The sequence below is a fragment of the Pagrus major genome, chromosome 5 (genome assembly GCF_040436345.1).
Source record: "Pagrus major chromosome 5, Pma_NU_1.0".
Lineage (NCBI taxonomy): Eukaryota > Metazoa > Chordata > Actinopteri > Spariformes > Sparidae > Pagrus > Pagrus major.
In genome coordinates this window covers 22263841-22282573 of record NC_133219.1, presented here as the reverse complement: position 1 = coordinate 22282573, position 18733 = coordinate 22263841, and the positions used below count along the sequence as shown (strand labels likewise).

At 39.1% G+C, this 18733-nt stretch overlaps 2 protein-coding genes across 2 annotated transcripts; both read left to right on the top strand.

The window, feature by feature from the left end:
- Positions 1 to 2305: 2305 nt before the first annotated feature.
- On the top strand, positions 2306 to 11340 carry erap1b (endoplasmic reticulum aminopeptidase 1b). Its single transcript, XM_073466914.1, has 19 exons — positions 2306 to 2631; positions 3084 to 3604; positions 4038 to 4176; positions 4360 to 4494; positions 4630 to 4750; positions 5263 to 5417; positions 5616 to 5729; positions 5852 to 5983; positions 6504 to 6635; positions 7014 to 7097; positions 7195 to 7352; positions 7542 to 7621; positions 7743 to 7926; positions 8030 to 8186; positions 8657 to 8841; positions 8993 to 9154; positions 9295 to 9435; positions 9702 to 9783; positions 9976 to 11340. The coding sequence occupies exons 2-19, from the start codon at positions 3114 to 3116 to the stop codon at positions 10144 to 10146; spliced, it is 2823 nt and encodes a 940-aa protein (XP_073323015.1). The 5' UTR covers positions 2306 to 2631; positions 3084 to 3113; the 3' UTR covers positions 10147 to 11340.
- Positions 11341 to 12676: 1336 nt separating this feature from the next.
- LOC140996301 (uncharacterized) lies at positions 12677 to 18262 on the top strand. The gene is made up of 4 exons (XM_073466657.1): positions 12677 to 12749; positions 14451 to 14545; positions 15304 to 15580; positions 16531 to 18262. Exons 2-4 carry the CDS (start codon positions 14523 to 14525, stop codon positions 16681 to 16683), a joined length of 453 nt encoding a protein of 150 aa, XP_073322758.1. The 5' UTR covers positions 12677 to 12749; positions 14451 to 14522; the 3' UTR covers positions 16684 to 18262.
- The last annotated feature ends 471 nt before the right edge of the window (positions 18263 to 18733 follow it).

The following is an 18733-nucleotide window of genomic DNA, read 5'->3' as shown; positions in this document are numbered from 1 at the left end:
TAATCCTTTCCGATTTCCACCATTCCATCGTCCCCCCCATTTACTTGACAGTGGCTCAGCAATCAGCCTCACACAGAAGGGTTTTCTCCTGGTGCTCAGGTTTCTTCCCACAATGAAATAAATATTTCATTTAAAAAAACACTAAATTGCTGTCCACTGTCTCAACTTGACTTGACTTGACTTGACTTGCCCAAGAAAAAGTGACTTGAGACTCGGACCAAATGACTTGAGTCGAATCAAGTCATCTGGTCTCAGGTCAAGTCAGGTCAAGTCAAGTCAAGTCAAGTCAAGTATGTCTGTGTGGGTTTTCCCCTGGTGCTCAGGTTCCCACAATAAATTCAATTCGCAAATAAAAAATGTTAATTAGATATATATTATATTCTGTCACATTCATCCTTTTAAAAGTCTAACCTCAATGTAGCACTGTAGATGTTTACAGATAGCTAGGACCAGAGTCTGGGTTCAGAGGAGCAGTTTATAGCTCGACACAAGAATAACAACCTAACACATACTGTGCACTTAAATCCCCTGAACATAATAAAACAAGATCTCTAAACAGTATTTAGTATGTCTGAATAAGATTTAGTACGTGTCAATAAATAGTATGCCAAATGCAGCATGCCAAACAATGGCTGGATGTCCTACTGCATTGCCCAACTGTATGTTCCATTGATGTAGATCTAATATATTAACAATCTAGATTTTTTAATTCACCGATTGCGTAATTTGTGTCAATTAAACAGTGTTGATGACAATATTTTCACCTTGTAATTACACATTACAATCATTTGTTGCCCCATTGTTGCTCCCATCCTCAACACAGTCAGATTTCTCTGTGTCTGTCCCTCCACTGACTACACTCTGCTCTTGGAAACTGGAAGAGTGCTGAGTGCCCTAAAATGCTATCCTATAATAATTACTGTCAAAGCAGGCAAAGAGCCTCACACTACAATCCTCTCCAAAAATACTAAACTCTTTACCATTCACACTGCTAATACATTTGATGTGACTGTAAATTCAAAGGCCCATTTACATTCTAACCGGTGACAATTTCGGTGGGGCATAGCCTATTTGTTCCACCGAAGCTAATGTTCACAGCCCAGATGGTCAGACTAGCAGCTAGCGAGCTTCTACACATCAGTGCCCTACAAACGTTGTCCTACAGGTTGATGGTGCTAGTCAAAATGAGCAATGTCACGAAACAGGGTAGTTTGCAAATTGACAATGTGCTATTAGCCATTAAAAAAACTAGCTACCAATGCAACATCTCAAATACATCAAATACACACTTATTTATATACAAATATACAGAAACTAGGGCTGTCAAAGTTGAATATACCTGACATTATCGTAGTTTTATGGTCACAGGTTCAGTACTTAAGATGCTTTTTACCTTTAATCCCTCAGGTAACTGATGAAAAAAAAAAATACTCAGACCACATTTAGTGCAAAAAATGTCCCATGTCAAAAACTTACATAAAAATACTCAATATTAATATAATTTTCAACTTTCACCAGGTTACATTAATAATTACTACCAACTATTCATTCATTTTCAGGATATCAACCCTTTGTTTACATGATGCCACTGTTTTTTAAAATAAAAAAAACACACAAAAAAGTTGTTTTCCATGTACATAAGATATAGTATTTTATTGCAGTTTTTGACATGGAACATTTTTTGGAACGAAACGTGGTCTTTATCAGTTGCATGAGGGTTTTGTTTAATTATGAGGCAAAGCCCTCTAAAGCACACAAGGGAAACAGCATGTGTTTGACATGTGGGCCAAAATACAGGTAAATTGCCATATCTAGTGAAAAATAGTAAAAATTACAAGAACACATCCAGGACCACAGAATGAGAGCCTGAAAACATGGGATGCATTATTGTATGCTGTAATGACAGTGGGATGAAAGAAAAAAAGTTTTAATGGCACATAATAGGCTATACATAGTGTATTATAGACATATTGTATGAGCTGAGGTTGAAATTTAGAAGAAAAGGCATGTATGCAATACGCATTAATACAGCCAAAATGATCTAAAACTGAAAGTTAAAAAGACGTATTTAACAGTTGCATGAGGGTTAACATAATATCTTTACTTTCACTCAAGTGTGACTTCTGGGTACTTTTGACAACACAGTATGAGAGAAGACTATCAGACAGAAGACTACATGACCCATAAATGGTCGTTAATCAAAACAATGGCGCCCTCTGGTGGTGAGATATACCATTACAGTGCGAGCCAAGACGGAACTTCCTGTTCACAGTGGATGTTTCCTTCTATTTCCTACTTTAATACCCTGGTGCTCTTGATATAAAAACCCTGGAGTCGTGCAGTTGTGACTTTGCAGCACAAATTCCTCTCTAACTCTTTATAACTCGTATTTCCTGTACAAGTCGCAGACTTGAAAATATGTCCTGAAAACAAAAAGCGTCTTATCTCTAACTCACAGTCGTGTCACCGCAGCTTCAGGACGTATTGGCGGTAATAATAATACCTGACATATAACACGACCTCAGCGCCGTTTCCTCTTTCTTTCTCCCAGCATGCACCTCCTCCTCCTTCATCTCTTTCACTTTCGCTCTTGGAAGTATTAGAACTACACTGCGTGCAGAAGACGACACAGTAAGTTGAATATTTCTAACACATAGCGCACGAACTGACTGATGTTGAGAGTGGAGGGTAACTGAAGAAATAACAGCCTCGGTTTGGGCGAAATAATAGTATTTGTCGATGTGGATTCGTGTCTGTAAATGAATGGAAATGTGTGTGAAATCGGAAGTGTCGCACTTCCAGCTCACCTGTCGTGTTTTAGCTTTGTCATTGTCTTATTCACTGTGTGTTTGCGTGGAGGTAGTTTGATTAGCTATTCATCTACCACTGAGTTTTTAGAAGACAAATGAGACAGATATTAGGAGCATATTAGTGTCACCTACACTGAATGCATTTATTTTGAAAGTGTTCTTATTCTAAAGACGTATGTGTGTCCTCAGGTCCTTCAGGAAATAAGAAGATGCACAATAAAGTTACAGTATATCTGATCATAACAATCTACTTGTATGGTGTTTGTGTTACAGGTGACAGGATTTCCTGCCTTCGTTGTCACCATGTTCGTGGCTCCTCTCCTGCTCCTGCTCTTCGTCCTCTTTTCTTCCTCATCAGGGGCGCAGCTGCCAAACCAAGGCCAAACCAAGGATGTCCCCATAGCCACCAACGGCCAGCCATTTCCCTGGGACCGCATGAGACTCCCCAAAACCGTCTTCCCCCTCCACTACGACCTGACCATCCACCCCAACCTGACCACCCTCGACTTCACTGGCGTTGCTCGCATCCAGCTGGACGTGCTGGAAGACACCAGCACCGTAGTTCTCCATGCCAAGCAGATGCAGGTGTCCAACGTGCTGCTCCTCGCACCTGAAGGTGTGAGGCCCCTCAAGGTTCTGGAGTACCCTCAGTTCCATCAGCTCGCCCTGCTGTCGGACTCGGTGCTGACCAAAGGTAGGAGGTATGAAGTTCACCTGGAGTTTGCTGCCAACTTGTCCGACAGCTTCCACGGTTTCTACAAGAGCAGCTACCGCACCAAGAATGGAGAAGTCCGGTAAGAGCACGAATTACCTAATTTTCTGTTTCTTTTAAAGGAGCTCGATGTGAGATAAACGCAATAATTCAAGCCCACAACTGCTAAGACTGGCTTTCTTTTCTTTAAACTACTTTAGTTGGATGTATTACAGGATACAGCTCCTGTGATAATGCTGATTGTCCAGACATATATGCAGGTGGAAGCACCAGGGTTGATGGGAAATGTAGTTTTAACTGTCTGTAGAGACAACACTAGCCTTTGCACCACATGCATGAGAGAGAGGCCATCAGTAATGTTGTTTATAGTATTTGTACAACAAATTTGCAATGATAAATAGATTTTTAAGTTTGCTACATACAGCCGCTTTAATTATCCTTGGTGTCTTCTTAGACCATGTTATGTTAAACATAAGAAAACATTTATTCCACTATATTTTTTTTTACTTTTTTAGGGTTCTGGCCTCCACGCAGTTTGAAGCCACCTTTGCTCGTGCAGCCTTCCCCTGTTTTGACGAGCCGGCCTTCAAAGCCAACTTCACCATACAGATTATACGAGAGCCGCGCCACATTTCCATATCCAACATGCCTAAGGTACACATTCATGCAGCGATATCAGTGTACTTTGTTTAAGGTACATAAGGATTTATAACAAATTGAGTTCTGCCTTCAACTTAAGAAGCAATAACATTTTTTAAGAGGTCCTAATTCACTGTACTCTGTGTTTAATTGACCTCTTTTTTTCTTTTCTCCATTTCTGTCACTTGTGTTTCTAAGTTAAAAACTGTCGAGTTGCCAGGCGGTTTGCTTGAGGATCACTTCGACACCACTGTTAGGATGAGCACTTACCTGGTGGCCTACATCGTGTCTGACTTCCTGTCTGTGAGCAGGACCACCCAGCATGGTGTCAAGGTGAGGAGGACAACTGACCATGCCGTCATTGAGCTCTCTTTCTTAATTTGTGTTTACCTGTCTTATAGTCTTGTATATTGTATTTTGAGGACACAGCTTTTGTCTTCATTGTGTTTTTTACTTATTTCCCAACAGATTTCAATCTACGCTGTAGCAGAGAAGATCGACCAGACAGCCTACGCACTAGACGCTGCTGTGAAGCTGTTGGACTTCTACGATGACTATTTTGATATTCCCTACCCACTTCCCAAACAGGGTCAGTGGAAATACATGTTACTGGAGTAGCAGTAGCTGCAGTAGTTTGTTTATGAGTCGGTTTATGGGTTAGTAGTGTTGTAATATACATACTTCTACTAAACTCAGAAAAGAATCAGCATAAATAACCACCCCGTGACAGGATCACAGGTTTGTGTCTGTTCGTCTGTGGAAATTGTGTGGTTGGTTAGTGAATGTTTGTCTTTTGCGTAAACATCTGGGATCACAGCTTGTTTAATGTCTTTATGTATGGTGTGAGACAACATTTAACTTTGCTAAGGCTGTGTGCCTGCTCTTGCCAGTCAGCTGGATTCACAAGATAACGTGATCTTGTCATCTTTCAAATCTATGTTTTAAAGACATGAAAATATTAATACATAAAGAAATAATTCATATACTTAAAGCTGATTTGTTTTGCTACATAAGAATTGAAGGGAGACCTAGTTGGACCAGTAGGTGACATGAAATAATTATATTTAGTTGTATTTATGTGCTTGCTGTTCTTCCCTGCAGACCTGGCTGCTATCCCTGACTTCCAGTCAGGTGCGATGGAGAACTGGGGGCTGACCACCTACAGAGAGACAGGCCTCCTCTTTGACCCTGACAAGTCCTCAGCTTCAGACAAACTGAGCATCACCAAGGTCATCGCCCATGAGCTTGCTCACCAGGTAGAGGCCTTGCATTTTTTTGAAAAACTGATTTATCATTCTGTACAAGAATAGTTGCTTCACTTTTATGGTTTCTTTCTACAAGCTGAGGCTAAATGTCAGCATTTGCATCAGTTATAGATCTGTCACATCCAGAGTCTTTAATGCCGTATAACAGGAATAAACTTACAGATGCATATTTTAAATTCTTCCATTCAGTGGTTTGGCAACCTGGTGACGATGGAGTGGTGGAACGACCTGTGGCTCAATGAGGGTTTCGCCAAGTTCATGGAGTTTATTTCTCTGGACATCACCTACCCAGAGCTGCACGTGGTGAGAGCTGATTTTTAAACTGCAGTGTATCTTTTTCTTTCTTTTTTTATTCATACTCTCCATCTGCCTCTCCAAGTCAAATTCAGAAATGTGTTCCCATAAAAACACTTTCTCTCTCCCAGGATGACTTCTTCTTGGGGAAATGTTTCGAGGCCATGGAAGTGGACTCCCTCAGCTCCTCTCACCCAGTCTCAACCCACGTGGAAAACCCCATGCAGATCCAGGAGATGTTCGACGACGTGTCATACGACAAGGTCAGGCTCATTCTGCCAGCGGAGTAGCCATGTGGTGTTTGCACACTTTGATATTGGGACTCTTGGTATAAAGTAGACTCATGTAATGTAATAAACATTCATTTTTTGTTTATTCTGGTTCTGGTTGCCTCTTTGGACGAAAGATTATGATGGTGAAAAAGGGTAGACTTTGTTTGTTGTACCTTACTACTAGACTACAGAGCAGTGTCTTTCCTCAGGCTCCTCAGTTGATCCTCAGCACTTGGCCATTAAAAAAAAGTTTTAATTTTATGACTTATCCCAGTGACAGACATTAAGAATAACTATAATAATCTTCTCGCTGATGTTAAATGGATCAGTTTTGAATTAAGACTGTTTCAAAACCAGTTAAAAGTTCCAAGTAGTATGTTTAAATCATAATTTGCGTCAATGAGTTATTCCTAAATGTGCAGGCAAACGAAACATAATAATACAGGTGCAAGTACTCATAGAAGTATTTGGATTGTTGTTGTTTTTTTCAACCCGCTTGTGTATTTTTCAGGGAGCATGTATTCTGAATATGCTACGAGACTTCCTGACTCCTGAGGCCTTTGAGATTGGCATCATCCGATACCTCAAACGCTACAGCTACCAAAACACTGTCAACAGCCACCTGTGGGAGAGCCTGACTGATGTGAGTGATTTGTATATTTGTGTGTGTCTGTGTGAGTATTGCTAAGTGGTTGAGGGATACACCGCAATGTACATTAGAGCTTAAAACAAGTTATGCATGTTAAAACCAAGTGCTTTTGGCCAGCATACCATCTGGTCAAATTGTCCAGTTTTGTCTCAGTAGTTAATATGGCCAATGACACAATAATCTTATTTAAAACACTGGTGTTGCCCTACAGACATTTTTCAGGGGACAAATTAGTTGATTTTACTGCTCATGTAGGCCTGTAGTACTGTTGTAGATACATCATTCAAGACCTGGTGTGTTTGAGATGAACGTGTCTGCCTTTGTTGGCACTGTTATAATTCACTGCTGAAATTTTGGGCCCCTTTCCACCAGATCTGCAACTCAGATGATCTGGACAAAGGCCGATTGAAACACAAGGAGTTCTGCTCCAAGCGCGACCTCCAGTCTGGAGCCTCTGTACGTTTTCATCCATAGCAACCAAGTTAAACAAAGCCCCCAAAATTCTTGTTTTCTGTCACTGTTTGTCATGTTCAATCAATTATTGTGTTGGCAGAAATGGTACTCTGGTGATGAGCTGGATGTCAGGGCCATCATGGACACGTGGACGCTGCAGGAAGGGTTCCCGCTGGTCACTGTGGAGGTCAGAGGTCGCGAGGTCAAGCTCAGTCAGGAGCGCTACCTGAAGACTGACGACCCCTCCCTCACTGAAGGGTAAAATGTCAGATAGAGAATGTCATGGCAACAAACACAAGTGTACAGTGTCAGTCACTGCAGAAGTCTCTTCCTGCATAAAACCAGGGTGTCATCTTCACTCACTTAATAGTTTAATCCTGAATGATTAGATAACTGATTGTTTCGTCCTTTATAATCATTCTTTTAATTATCATTGTGTGTTGATAGATTCCTTTGGCAGATCCCCCTGACCTACATGACGAGTGCTTCCAGCACCATCCAGCGCTTCCTGCTTAAGACAAAGACTGGTGAGTGGGGATGAAGCTTACTTTTAGATTGCTATATTTATATGTTTTTATCCACATTTTATACATGAAAATTTTGATCCTACTTCACGTCAGAGCTTGTCTTTACTCCTCCAACATGCAGACGTCCTGTACCTGCCGGAGGAGGTGGACTGGGTGAAGTTCAATGTGGACATGAGTGGCTACTACATGGTCCACTACGCAGGCGAGGGGTGGAACTCCATTATCAAACTGCTGCAACACAACCACACAGCCCTGACCAGTAACGACCGCGCTAGCATCATCCAGAATGTCTTCCAGCTGGTCAGGTCTGTTCAAAGATCCGTTGCCCTGTGGTTTTTAAATCAGCCAAATGCAAAATAGAGGAAATGATAGTGTTGATTTGAACCCTGTGACGTGTGTTTGTTGCAGTGTAGGGAAGGTGAGGCTGGACACGGCTCTGGAGCTGTCTCTGTATCTGTCCAAAGAGACGGCGATCATGGCTGTGACGCAGGGCTTTGGAGAGCTTGTACCTCTCTACAAACTGATGGAGAAAAGAGACATGGCTGCTCTAGAGAACCAGATGAAGGTTAGTGAAGGCAACATGCATGTCATGTCACAAAACAGTCAAACTATCTTATGGATAGTGTTGAAGAATGTGTACGGAGTCACCCAAGTGAGCATGCATGAGACAAACAAAATGGAGACCTACTCATGAAAAAAACTGCTCCATATTGCTAACAGAGATCAAGAACTCCTGAGTCATGCTTCCCTGCATAAGTACTGAAAAATCTTGAAAACCAACGGACTGTGCACATGTTGTTTCAGCAAAGTGCTCCTTGTCACTTCTGGTTATACAAAATAAAATTCCTTTCTGGCATCGAACCTGAAAACAACAAGTTGAAACTCTACTTTTTTATGATCATAATAAAGGTTATTTTAACAGTTGATCACTAATGTTATCATTTTAAAACCTTCATAAAATCTATAATCAAAATTGGAACTGGTGTCTAATTGACAACACCTCCAGCCCTGATTGAGACTGCATGTGTTTCTCAGGGCTACATTGTGGATCTGTTCCGGGGACTGATTGATCGGCAGGAGTGGACTGACTCTGGATCAGTGTCAGAGCGAGTGCTGAGGAGCTACCTGCTGCTCTTCGGCTGCGTCAGGAACTACGCTCCCTGTGTAGCCAAAGCCACCCAGCTCTTTAACAAGTGGAAGGACTCTGATGGCACCATAAGGTCAGGGGTCATAGTCCTAAAAGAGCACCCCAACAGTCTCCTACAGATAATTGTTCACAAGTCTTCTTTACAAATAACTGTCTGTAGTCAATGTAGAGATTACAAGCTTTTAGAGAGTTGTTACTGAACTGAATGCCTTCTCTGTTTTCAGCCTCCCTGTTGACATCACCATGGCTGTGTTTGTGATTGGAGCTCGAACACCAGAGGGGTGGGACTTCCTGTTTGAGAAGTACCGACAGTCGTTCCAAATGTCTGCAAAAAGCCGCATGAAAAGTGCGATGGGCGTCACCCCGCTGAAGGACAAGCTTCAATGGTGGGTACATTATATTACACCCTTTCTTTTTATGCTCCTTTCTGTGCTCTCCCACTGATTTCTCCCTTTCGATTTCTTTCTGCCCTTTCACAATCCTCTTTCCTCTTGCTTTCCCCTTTTTCCTCTATTCCTGTCTGCAGGATGATGGAGCAGAGCCTCAGTGGTGAGATAATGAAGACTCAGGACCTCCCAGATGTCATCGTCTCTGTCAGCAGGAACCCACATGGCTACAAACTGGCCTGGGACTTCTTCCGAGCCAACTGGCACACCATGATCAAGAAGTCAGTCAGCACTGTCATGCAAATACAGCATATACATACTCTAATTTTTAAACATTTTGCAACTATGTGAAAGCCAAAAATGTTTCACTTAGTAAAGTAGGCTCCTTCTTAAGTTAATTTGAAATAAGTGTTTGAAAAGAGTGTTTTGTTAGCTTGTCATCTTACAAGAGAGACTCAAAATGGATTCCTTTAAGCTTCAAAAAGTGTCAGTAACATAACTGTTTTGAAAAACCTGCCAAGCTCACTTTGAATACTGTTTGCTTCAGATTTGACTTGGGCTCTCACACCATATCATACATGGTGACCGGCGTGACCAGCCAGTATTCTACCAGGGAGATGTTAGATGAGGTAAGCAAGGCTGCGTGTCCATTATTGACCACACTTTTGGGCCTCAAGTACTTTTGTCTGTCTATTGTAAGTGTTTTCCTGTTGCCTCCAGAAATTGGAATTGTAATTATGTTCCTAATTTTAAAGAAATTCCGTAAAACTGATCCTTGTGATATGATATGATATTTTTAAATCCACCTACTCTGTACTCAGGTGAAAAGCTTCTTTGGCTCCCTGACCGAGGAGACGGGCTCAGAGTTGAGGTGTATCCGGCAGACCTACGAGACCATTGAGGATAACATCCGCTGGATGGACACCAACCTTCCTCTGCTGCAGGCCTGGCTGGACAAACGCAGCCGCAGAGCCGTGCATGAAGATTTATAACTCCAGCGGAAACAAAAACATCTGGAATGGACAATTATGTTGCTAAAGACGTTAACTGCAAGAGGTGTGGGTATGAGGCACAAGACTTAGAGCATCTCTTGAATCACAAATTTGATGACTTTATAATGAGGACAGAATTCAGACAGTTTAGCAATTCAACTTAATACCTATGACTCCTGACATCCCCTCCAAAAATGTGAAGATTTCAAAAGCAAAACTAACAAACAAGCAAACAAAAACCTTTGGATCCTGTGTAATCTCAATGCATATTATTAATTACCCACACCTGACCGACCTGACTTAGCACTTGCGTATCAACACTTGACTTGTTGAATACACAAGTGCTATGTTGACTTGCATAACAATGACTGTGCTACATCTGAGTGCTGATCAATGGGGGTGTTTCTCAGGTTTAAAAAGAGATCTAAGTAATCATAGATTTCCTTAAAGAACCCCCACATGGCAGAAGTTGAGGATGTTTTTCCTCACCTGACCATTTGTGCTCGGAGCTGTTTGTGTGTGTTTGTTTTTTGATGTGTGTGTTTGTGTGAAGTGAAGTTGGTATGTGTGAGCGTTTCCTATGTAAAATTTTTGTGAGGTTTTATTCATGCTGCATTATCACTGCAGAGAGCAACAACATAAATATTGTAGAGTGTTGTACCATATTAGATATCATATTTTTCTCAAAATATTAGGTACCAGACCACTCCTTTTCACATGAAAAACAAAACAAACAAAAAAAAGGTTCCCTCTAGAAAAATAAGCCTGATAGCCTCAGCCTTCAGTGAAAATGCTGCAAAATGTGGGTTATCTACAGCAGCTACACCCGAAAGATTTCTGAAACAATTGTTTGTACAAAAGTTACCCTAAAGCACTTGAATTATAATTGACTTAAATATGCTGAAAACTCAAGATCACTGATCACTGTTTTGCACTATTTGCCTGAGTTTCCAATGTTGGGAACATTAATATAAATTCTGACATCACTTCTCCTTCTTGGTAGCATTCTTAACTTTATTTAACTTCTCATATAGATGAGAAAGAAAGTGCACTATCAGGAATGTGTTGTTATGTTTTATGCCACTGTAAAATCACTCTTTTGTACGACAGGATTCAGAGCAATGCTATTGTTTTGTAAGGAGAGTATTGGGTTGTTTTATTAAACATCGGACTAATAAAGTTGATTTGACTTTTCATATTTCTATTTTTTTACTGCGTTCCGTTATTTGTATTGTGGTGATATTGCTAATCCTTGCTTCATAACCCCTGAGAGTGGATGAAACCTTTGTACCATTTCACCCTGATCAGCAGGTCCACACCCAGCCAGCAGTAAAGATTACATTTCCTGGTCTGTGGGGCAATTTTGCAATCATTTTGTTGACCTGTGTTTCTGTTCGGTCACACAGAAACTCATACGTAACATCAAACTTGCGCCGGTGGCCAAACCACCTGAGGAGTATTTGTCTTTAAAGGGAAACTCCGCCATTTTGTATACATGAAGATTTGGCAATGACGACAGTTTCCTTATGTCCTCTGGTTCTCTGGGGGACATTTCTCAAGTCTGTGAAAATAACCTCTGATGATGTCATTGTGATGTCAACAGGGGTTATCTCAGCTCGGATTAGAAGACAAACAGGGGTGGTGTGTGGAGTTAATAAGACATGGGGGTTGAGTTCCATTATAGTAAATGTTGGTCGAAAGGGTAATAGTAATATGTTAAATATCAGTAAACATGCACATGCAATATATTCACGTATAACTTAAATACCATTCTTCTTCTGAAACTTCATCTAGGTACAATACGAACCTTTTGATTCTGACCACTTTGTTATGTCCTGTGTGCTATTATTGTTCAACTGTCGTAAATTCTAATAGAAAATACCAAAAAACAAATAAAGAACAGAAACCAAACCAGGTTTCTTTTAATTTTTTTTTAAGCCTGTCTTTTGCAAGTGTCAAAAGTGTTACTGATCCATATTGGCAGAGCCCCTGTGATAAACAACAACTTCACCTGTCACTTTGACTGAGGAGCACCAGTATTGACTCTCTGCTCATGTAAACATTGAAGAACCTCAATAAAGGTGCTCTTGACTTGGGAAACAGACTTGTAGTCTTCCCCCTCTCTTTTATTTTATTTCTTTTCAGTTTAAACTAGTTATTTTACTCCTCCGCTCTTGTCGCTATGAGGCCTTGTGGGGAAAGGTAGCTGTTACTTTAAATCTTCTAATGCTGCCATAAATTCTTCTGATGGACCTTTAGCACAAACTAATAAAACACACTGTCCAGCTGATAAAACACACGCATGCATTCATATAAGTGAGAATATATATGAAACACATAACACCTGTGTGTATAAGTTAAACACACTGCTGACATACAAAAAATACTCCAGTTTCCAAAGGGGGTTTTAGGGGCTTATATATTGTACATGCTGGGCTTTGCACTCACTTACACGCATTTCACACACACACACACACACACACACACACACACACACACACACACACACACACCGCCTCCTCATGAGCACACCCACTGCACTCTGCTCCAGTGATTTTTCCCTCACCGTTGTACACCTGAGGAGAGTCGTCTCTGGACTGGAGGTAAGAGCCTGAAGTTTGTCTTTCTGCTTCTCCTTCCTTTTTTATTAAACTTACAGCTCAATTTCTAATCAAATCAAATTGAATGGAATCAAAGTATCTCAAATGAATCATACTGGGAGCTGTTTATTTGTTTAGTCAGTATTTACAGACCGGGGCCCTGTTCCAATGTGCTCGCTGATCATGTGCGTGTGAATTTTGACCTCACCTTCCTCTCGTGATTTTTGCGCTCTTTTGTTTGCCTGTTTTTGTATTAAGAATCTATGCAGCATGTATAAAGTGGTGATGTTTGACCACCTAAAATTATGTATAGTGTTTTTGTTTCCTTTCTGAGTACAGATTCAATATCATGTTGAGGACAAAGTACTTTGATGTTCTTACATAATAAAAGTAGTGCAATCACACTGTAAAAATAAGTACTTATTTGTGATTACCCTTTTATTGTAGTCCTTCTGTATCATAAACTAATATATTGTTCAATTATTATGGCTATAACATTGCTATTAGTGTTGTAGCTGGCGAGGGTAAGCTAATTTTTACTACCAAACTTTATATATCGGAGTGAAATGTGCAATATTCCATGTCAAATGTAATACTAATAATTAGAATAATAAAAATCTTTCTTTATGTAGCACCTTTCTTAACAAGGTTACAAAGTGCTTGTACAAATAAAATAAAATACAACACAGATAAGCTAGAAGACAATTAAAACAACATAGTCCCAAACACACAACACTAAGACCGATAAAATGAAATACTGAAAGAGTTCAGTTAAAAAAAGCATTGGACATGATTATGCAAAAACACAACACACAAAGCCAATTCAAGCTGTTTTAGTAAGTATTTAAGTATAAACAAGCAAAAAATATAAAATGCTCAAGTGAAATACAAGTACGATACTTGAGTAGATGTACTTTGTTATATCCACCACTGACTAAAAGTACAGTAGGCAAAAGGTTAAAGGTCAGTTTTTATTTGTGGCTGATGGTAATTTTGATGAACACCTGTGATCATGAGGTAGGAGTGGTATCTGAGGCAAACCCAGTTCAGTCTAGTCTCTGTGCATGACTCATGATGGGACACATAAGGACTGTGTCTGGAACATCTTTCAGGGTGTTAATGTGAACCTGCCCAACCCTCCTTTGATAGAAATGATGTCCTGTGAAAACAATGCATCTCTTAAACATCAACTTTTTATGAGCCAAGAACAGCCCTCCGCTCAGCTTGATGTTTCTGTTTTTTAAAAGGTCGATATTGGTAAAGAGAAAGAAGAACCTGCTCAACCCAGCTGAAAAGTTTTATGTTAAATTTATTTCAGACCACTGATACCAATGTCTCTGACCTTCTTTTACACCATAAACTAAGGCTGTTGCTCACCTGATTGGTTTCAAAGCATAGTGGAACAAATCTTATCACCAGACCTTTGCATAATAACACCAACTAGTTCAGGTAGACTGAATGATTGTAAACCATATGAGGTAACTACAGGACAAACTGTTTCCCAGTAAGAGTTGAGACAGGCAATTAAAATTGGCAAAACATTTATGGGTCTCAAGTTCAAAGTATAATTCATGTAAGAGATCAAGGAAGAATAAAGATGTGGAAACTCTAGTTGATAATCATAGAAATACAATTTTTAGATAAGTAAAGCATGCAATCGATGACAAAAATTAATATGCAGTGTTCTTCCTGTTTCCCCTTCAGGTTCATTCTGTGGTTTCTGCATCTGATACGTCCATTTTGGTCCATTAAAGGTTTATTCACGCAGCGCCAAGGATGCCATCTGAGTTCATTCTAGAGTAAGTCATTGTTTTTAATGTTTCTTTGGTAATTCATTTAAAGCAACATTATTTAACTTTTTTTTTTTTTTTTTTTTACCTTAGTTGCCTTCTACCTTAGCTTCAATATCAGCCAGGTTTGAGTAAATCTGTAATGGATCAAGTGAATGAATAGTGTTTAGGTTAGTCTAAAGATGCAGTGAAATGGTGTTTGCACTATTTCAATTGTTAATGGGGCTGGCCTCCATGGATCTAGCACGTCCAACAGATGCTCCATCAGATTGGGATCTGCGGAAGTTGGAGGCCCGGTCAACGCCCTGGGCTGTTTGTTAAACCCGTGTTACCCCTCTTATGACCAAACTGTCGTAAAATTACAGTAACAGAAATGTAATTAAACTTATATGGGATTTGGTAGGGGTTGTGTTGTGCAAAAGGTACTGTCACAGATACAGAGCATAAAAAATCCCTCATTTCACCATACAGCCGTGGTCTCTGAAATCATAAACAGTAGCAAAGTGTCATTTTCTCCCTGAAACAGGTCATCATTTATCTTTATGAGCACATCTACGTCAATAAAGTAGTATCAATAAAACAATAAAACCAGTATGTCTTTGAGCTCTAACAGGGCCCAGGACCTCCAGGACCCTAAACACAACATTTAAAAAGTATTCAAACTTAATAGTCATGACTATTCCTTTAGCAATAATGATTAAGACCATATGTATGTGTTTCCCACACTCTCTCTCACTATTTTCACCCTTCTCCTCTTCCTTTCCAAGGATCTTCCTGGGCATCCTGGGCTTCGGCCTCTCCATCTTGTTTTGCACGACTTTCTGCAGGGCTTGCAGTCGTTTCAGGGAGGAGCAGATAGAGAGGGAGTTGTGGAGGCGCAATGAGCAGGAAGTGCGCCATAATCCGATATTTTTCATCCCCTTCCCCAGAAATGTGTCAGAGGGCGAAAACCATTTAAGGCTGCCTCGATACAGCGAGGAGGTCCAATCACCACCACGATACAGCACTGCTGCTTACTGTGCGCCCCCACCTGCCTATAATGAGGTGATTATAAAACAAAACTCAGTATAACATTATAATGTAAAAACTTTTGTGTTATAACAATACACTACTACTCTTGTTATAACATTTCACACTTCACATTATAACAGATTAATTCATTGTTATAACATAAAATGTTTCATATTCGAAGATATTTTCCCATTAAGAAGATATTATCCCGTTAACACAATAAGTTTTAATGTTATAACATGAAACATTCCATATTATAACAAGATATTTTCACCTACTAACATGTTATTTTTCTGTTTTTAGATTATATATTCATGTGACATTATCACGTCATACATTTTAATGTTATAAACATAAGTTATCTCGTAAAAACATTAAATGTTTCACATTACAAGATGATAATTTATTGTTAAAAAAAAGCGTTTCACATGATAACAACACTAACATTACAGGTATTTTCTCACTAGAAAAGATATTTTCATGTTGTAACCACACATTTTTTCATTATATTATCACGTTGTAAGGTAATGTTATGTTCTAACAATACATTTTAATACATGAAATGTTTATTATTATATTATCACATCATAATGTTTTATGTTACAACAATGAATCATCACTTAATATAATGAAACGTTTCATGTCATACATGATTAATAGTATATTGTTATAACAAGAAAAGTTTGTGGTAAGTTTTTATGATGTAATAATGTGAAAATATTTCATGTTAAATTAAAATCATTTTGTTATAACAATAAACTACACACGTTGTTACATGAGACTGATTTGTTTTTCTTTTGTGGCGTGGCACCAATAGGCTGCCATATGATACAAAATGAAAACCAGTCAGACCAGGACGCAGCAGATCTTGTCCTATTTTGCCTTCAGGCAAATTCACAGCAAAAATAACACATAAAATCTACCTCAGTGTGTATTTTATAGCATTTAGATTCTAACTTTGTTCTTCTTCCTGTGTGTTTCAGCTGGGCTTTAAGCCTGATGATCTTCCCCCTGCATACACAGAATCTAACGCTCCTGGGTATCCCAGCACACCGCCACCACCACCACCACCTCCATCCCCACCACCCCTACCTCACACAGACATGGTTCAACCACAAACACGGTCACAACAATAAGCCAGGACCACAACGCTGTGCTTATGTTGACGTCATGGACAGTCTCGATTATAGGACTGCCTAATGGACTACAGTGAGCTGGTACTGGAGCTTATAATTAGTTTTATTGTGTGTGTTTTTTTTATTGTGGTAAAATGAATATGATGTCAACACACAGGGTCTTTAAAACCGCAGAGAGTATACAGGATATTCTCTGAGCCAAACACTTAAGACCCAAAATAGATTATATTTCCATGCATGATTATTGTTAAAATGGGATCTGTGTGCATAATTTCTCTTGCTGGTATTGTTGCCCACAAGGAGGTTATGCTTTTGGTCGTGTTCGTTTGCAATTACAGCTTTTCAATTTGCAGGGTATCTCAAAAAACACTTTAAAGGTATTCGTGAAATTTATTGTTAATTCAGGTGCAAATGTGAATCCAGTGGTGCCACCATGTGGCTATTTATGAAGCACATTGTTTTGGTTCATGTCTCCTAAAATATGACAAATGTGTGTTGTTTTTGGAGGACTCCTTTTACCAATATGTATTAGTGCCAGCACAGATTTTTCTTTAAATGTTTTCACACCAGTTTCTTCACACAAATTATTTTATAAAATGTTGGATATATTTAGTTCATGGTGGAACAACATCGTAATTGAATTTAATGGAATTTCCTTTACCCTTGTATTAAAACTGAAATATTCACAGACAGATTTTAGATATTTGCCAGAAATCATGGACAGTATCATCTACTCAGGATCAGTCTATCACTGTGCGGATTTTAATGCAAATTCTGATCCAGATCCAGATGATCTTTTGTAAAAATGATAAGTTTTGAAGATCCTTCAGCCTCAGGAATGTGTGTGCTCTCTGAGCGCTTTCTCGTTAATATTTAGTTTATGTGTAATATATAATGACACACTGGATGTAGCAGTTATTTTAAGTGGCTGAATGATGTATTCATTTTGCATTTAAATCAAGACCAACTTTCTGAAAGCCTTGACGGTGACTTGTTTTCAGGATTGAAATTGGATTATACGTAATTTATTTTCTTCTTTTCTCTGTTGTCACTCTTTTGGTGACACTAGACGCATGTAATGCTTAATTCCAGGGTCTCATTGTATTTACGTGAAAGCTTGAAAGCTGTATTTTAAGGTCAGAGGTGTGCTGTATCTAAAGTCTGTACCAAATGATGTGAAAAGTACAGATGACAAAATACTGTTTAAACAGCCTGCTCTGAAACCAAGAGAGCTGCTTTTTCTGTGTGAGACTTTTATTTAAAACTTTAATTAAACAATGACAACACTGTCAATGTAAAGTGTAAATGAGCAAATTGCACATCAGAATGGTTTAAATCTCAGGACAAGATGTATATGATACATATAGTAGCTGGTCTACTAACAGATATCTGGATAGAATGACAAAAATGTGTGTCACTCCAAGATACGTCTGTAATATCACACATATACTAATGTATCTGAATACATTTAATTTTGTACTATATTTCCATGTAAATATAAGATGTTCATAATGATGATATTATCATATGTGGCTTTAATGTTTTTCCAGTAAACAATAAATACAGCACTGTAACTGAACTCTTTGTTGTGTATTAACATGTATGCACAAGAGCCTTCCTAAAAACCTTGCAATAAGCAAAATATTATTGTATTATTGCACAATTTCAACAAGACTTGTCCAGCAGAGTCCACTATTGCACCAAAACTATGACCAACTGTATACACGTTAGCCAGAAAATTCTTCAGGTAAGAGTCCTCACTGTCAAATAAATGAATAATAAATGAATTCACAAGATCCTTCTTCTATGTGCACATTTTTCTTCATTATGCACTCACGATTTGTTTTTCCTCACTTAGAAAGTTACATGGAAAAGTCTTTCAAACTATACTCAACAAAAATATTAAGGCAAAACTTTTGTTTTTGCTCCTATTTTGCATGAGTTGGACTTATTTCTCTAAGTTCTTTAGAAGAAAATTTGTTTAAATCAGTGGTGGTGAGCACTTCTCCTTTGCCGAGAAAATCCATTCACCTGACAGGAGCGTCTCATC

Excerpts from the sequence above, each read along its gene's own strand:
- LOC140996301 (XM_073466657.1), top strand. The coding sequence starts at position 14,523 with ATGCCATCTGAGTTCATTCTAGA. Across the intron at positions 14,546-15,303 it reads CCATCTGAGTTCATTCTAGA|GATCTTCCTGGGCATCCTGG; the intron begins GTAAGTCATTGT and ends TTCCTTTCCAAG. Across the intron at positions 15,581-16,530 it reads CCCCACCTGCCTATAATGAG|CTGGGCTTTAAGCCTGATGA; the intron begins GTGATTATAAAA and ends TGTGTGTTTCAG.
- erap1b (XM_073466914.1), top strand. The coding sequence starts at position 3,114 with ATGTTCGTGGCTCCTCTCCTGCTCCTGCTCTTCGTCCTCTTTTCTTCC. Across the intron at positions 4,177-4,359 it reads CCATATCCAACATGCCTAAG|TTAAAAACTGTCGAGTTGCC; the intron begins GTACACATTCAT and ends TGTGTTTCTAAG. Across the intron at positions 9,155-9,294 it reads CTGAAGGACAAGCTTCAATG|GATGATGGAGCAGAGCCTCA; the intron begins GTGGGTACATTA and ends TCCTGTCTGCAG.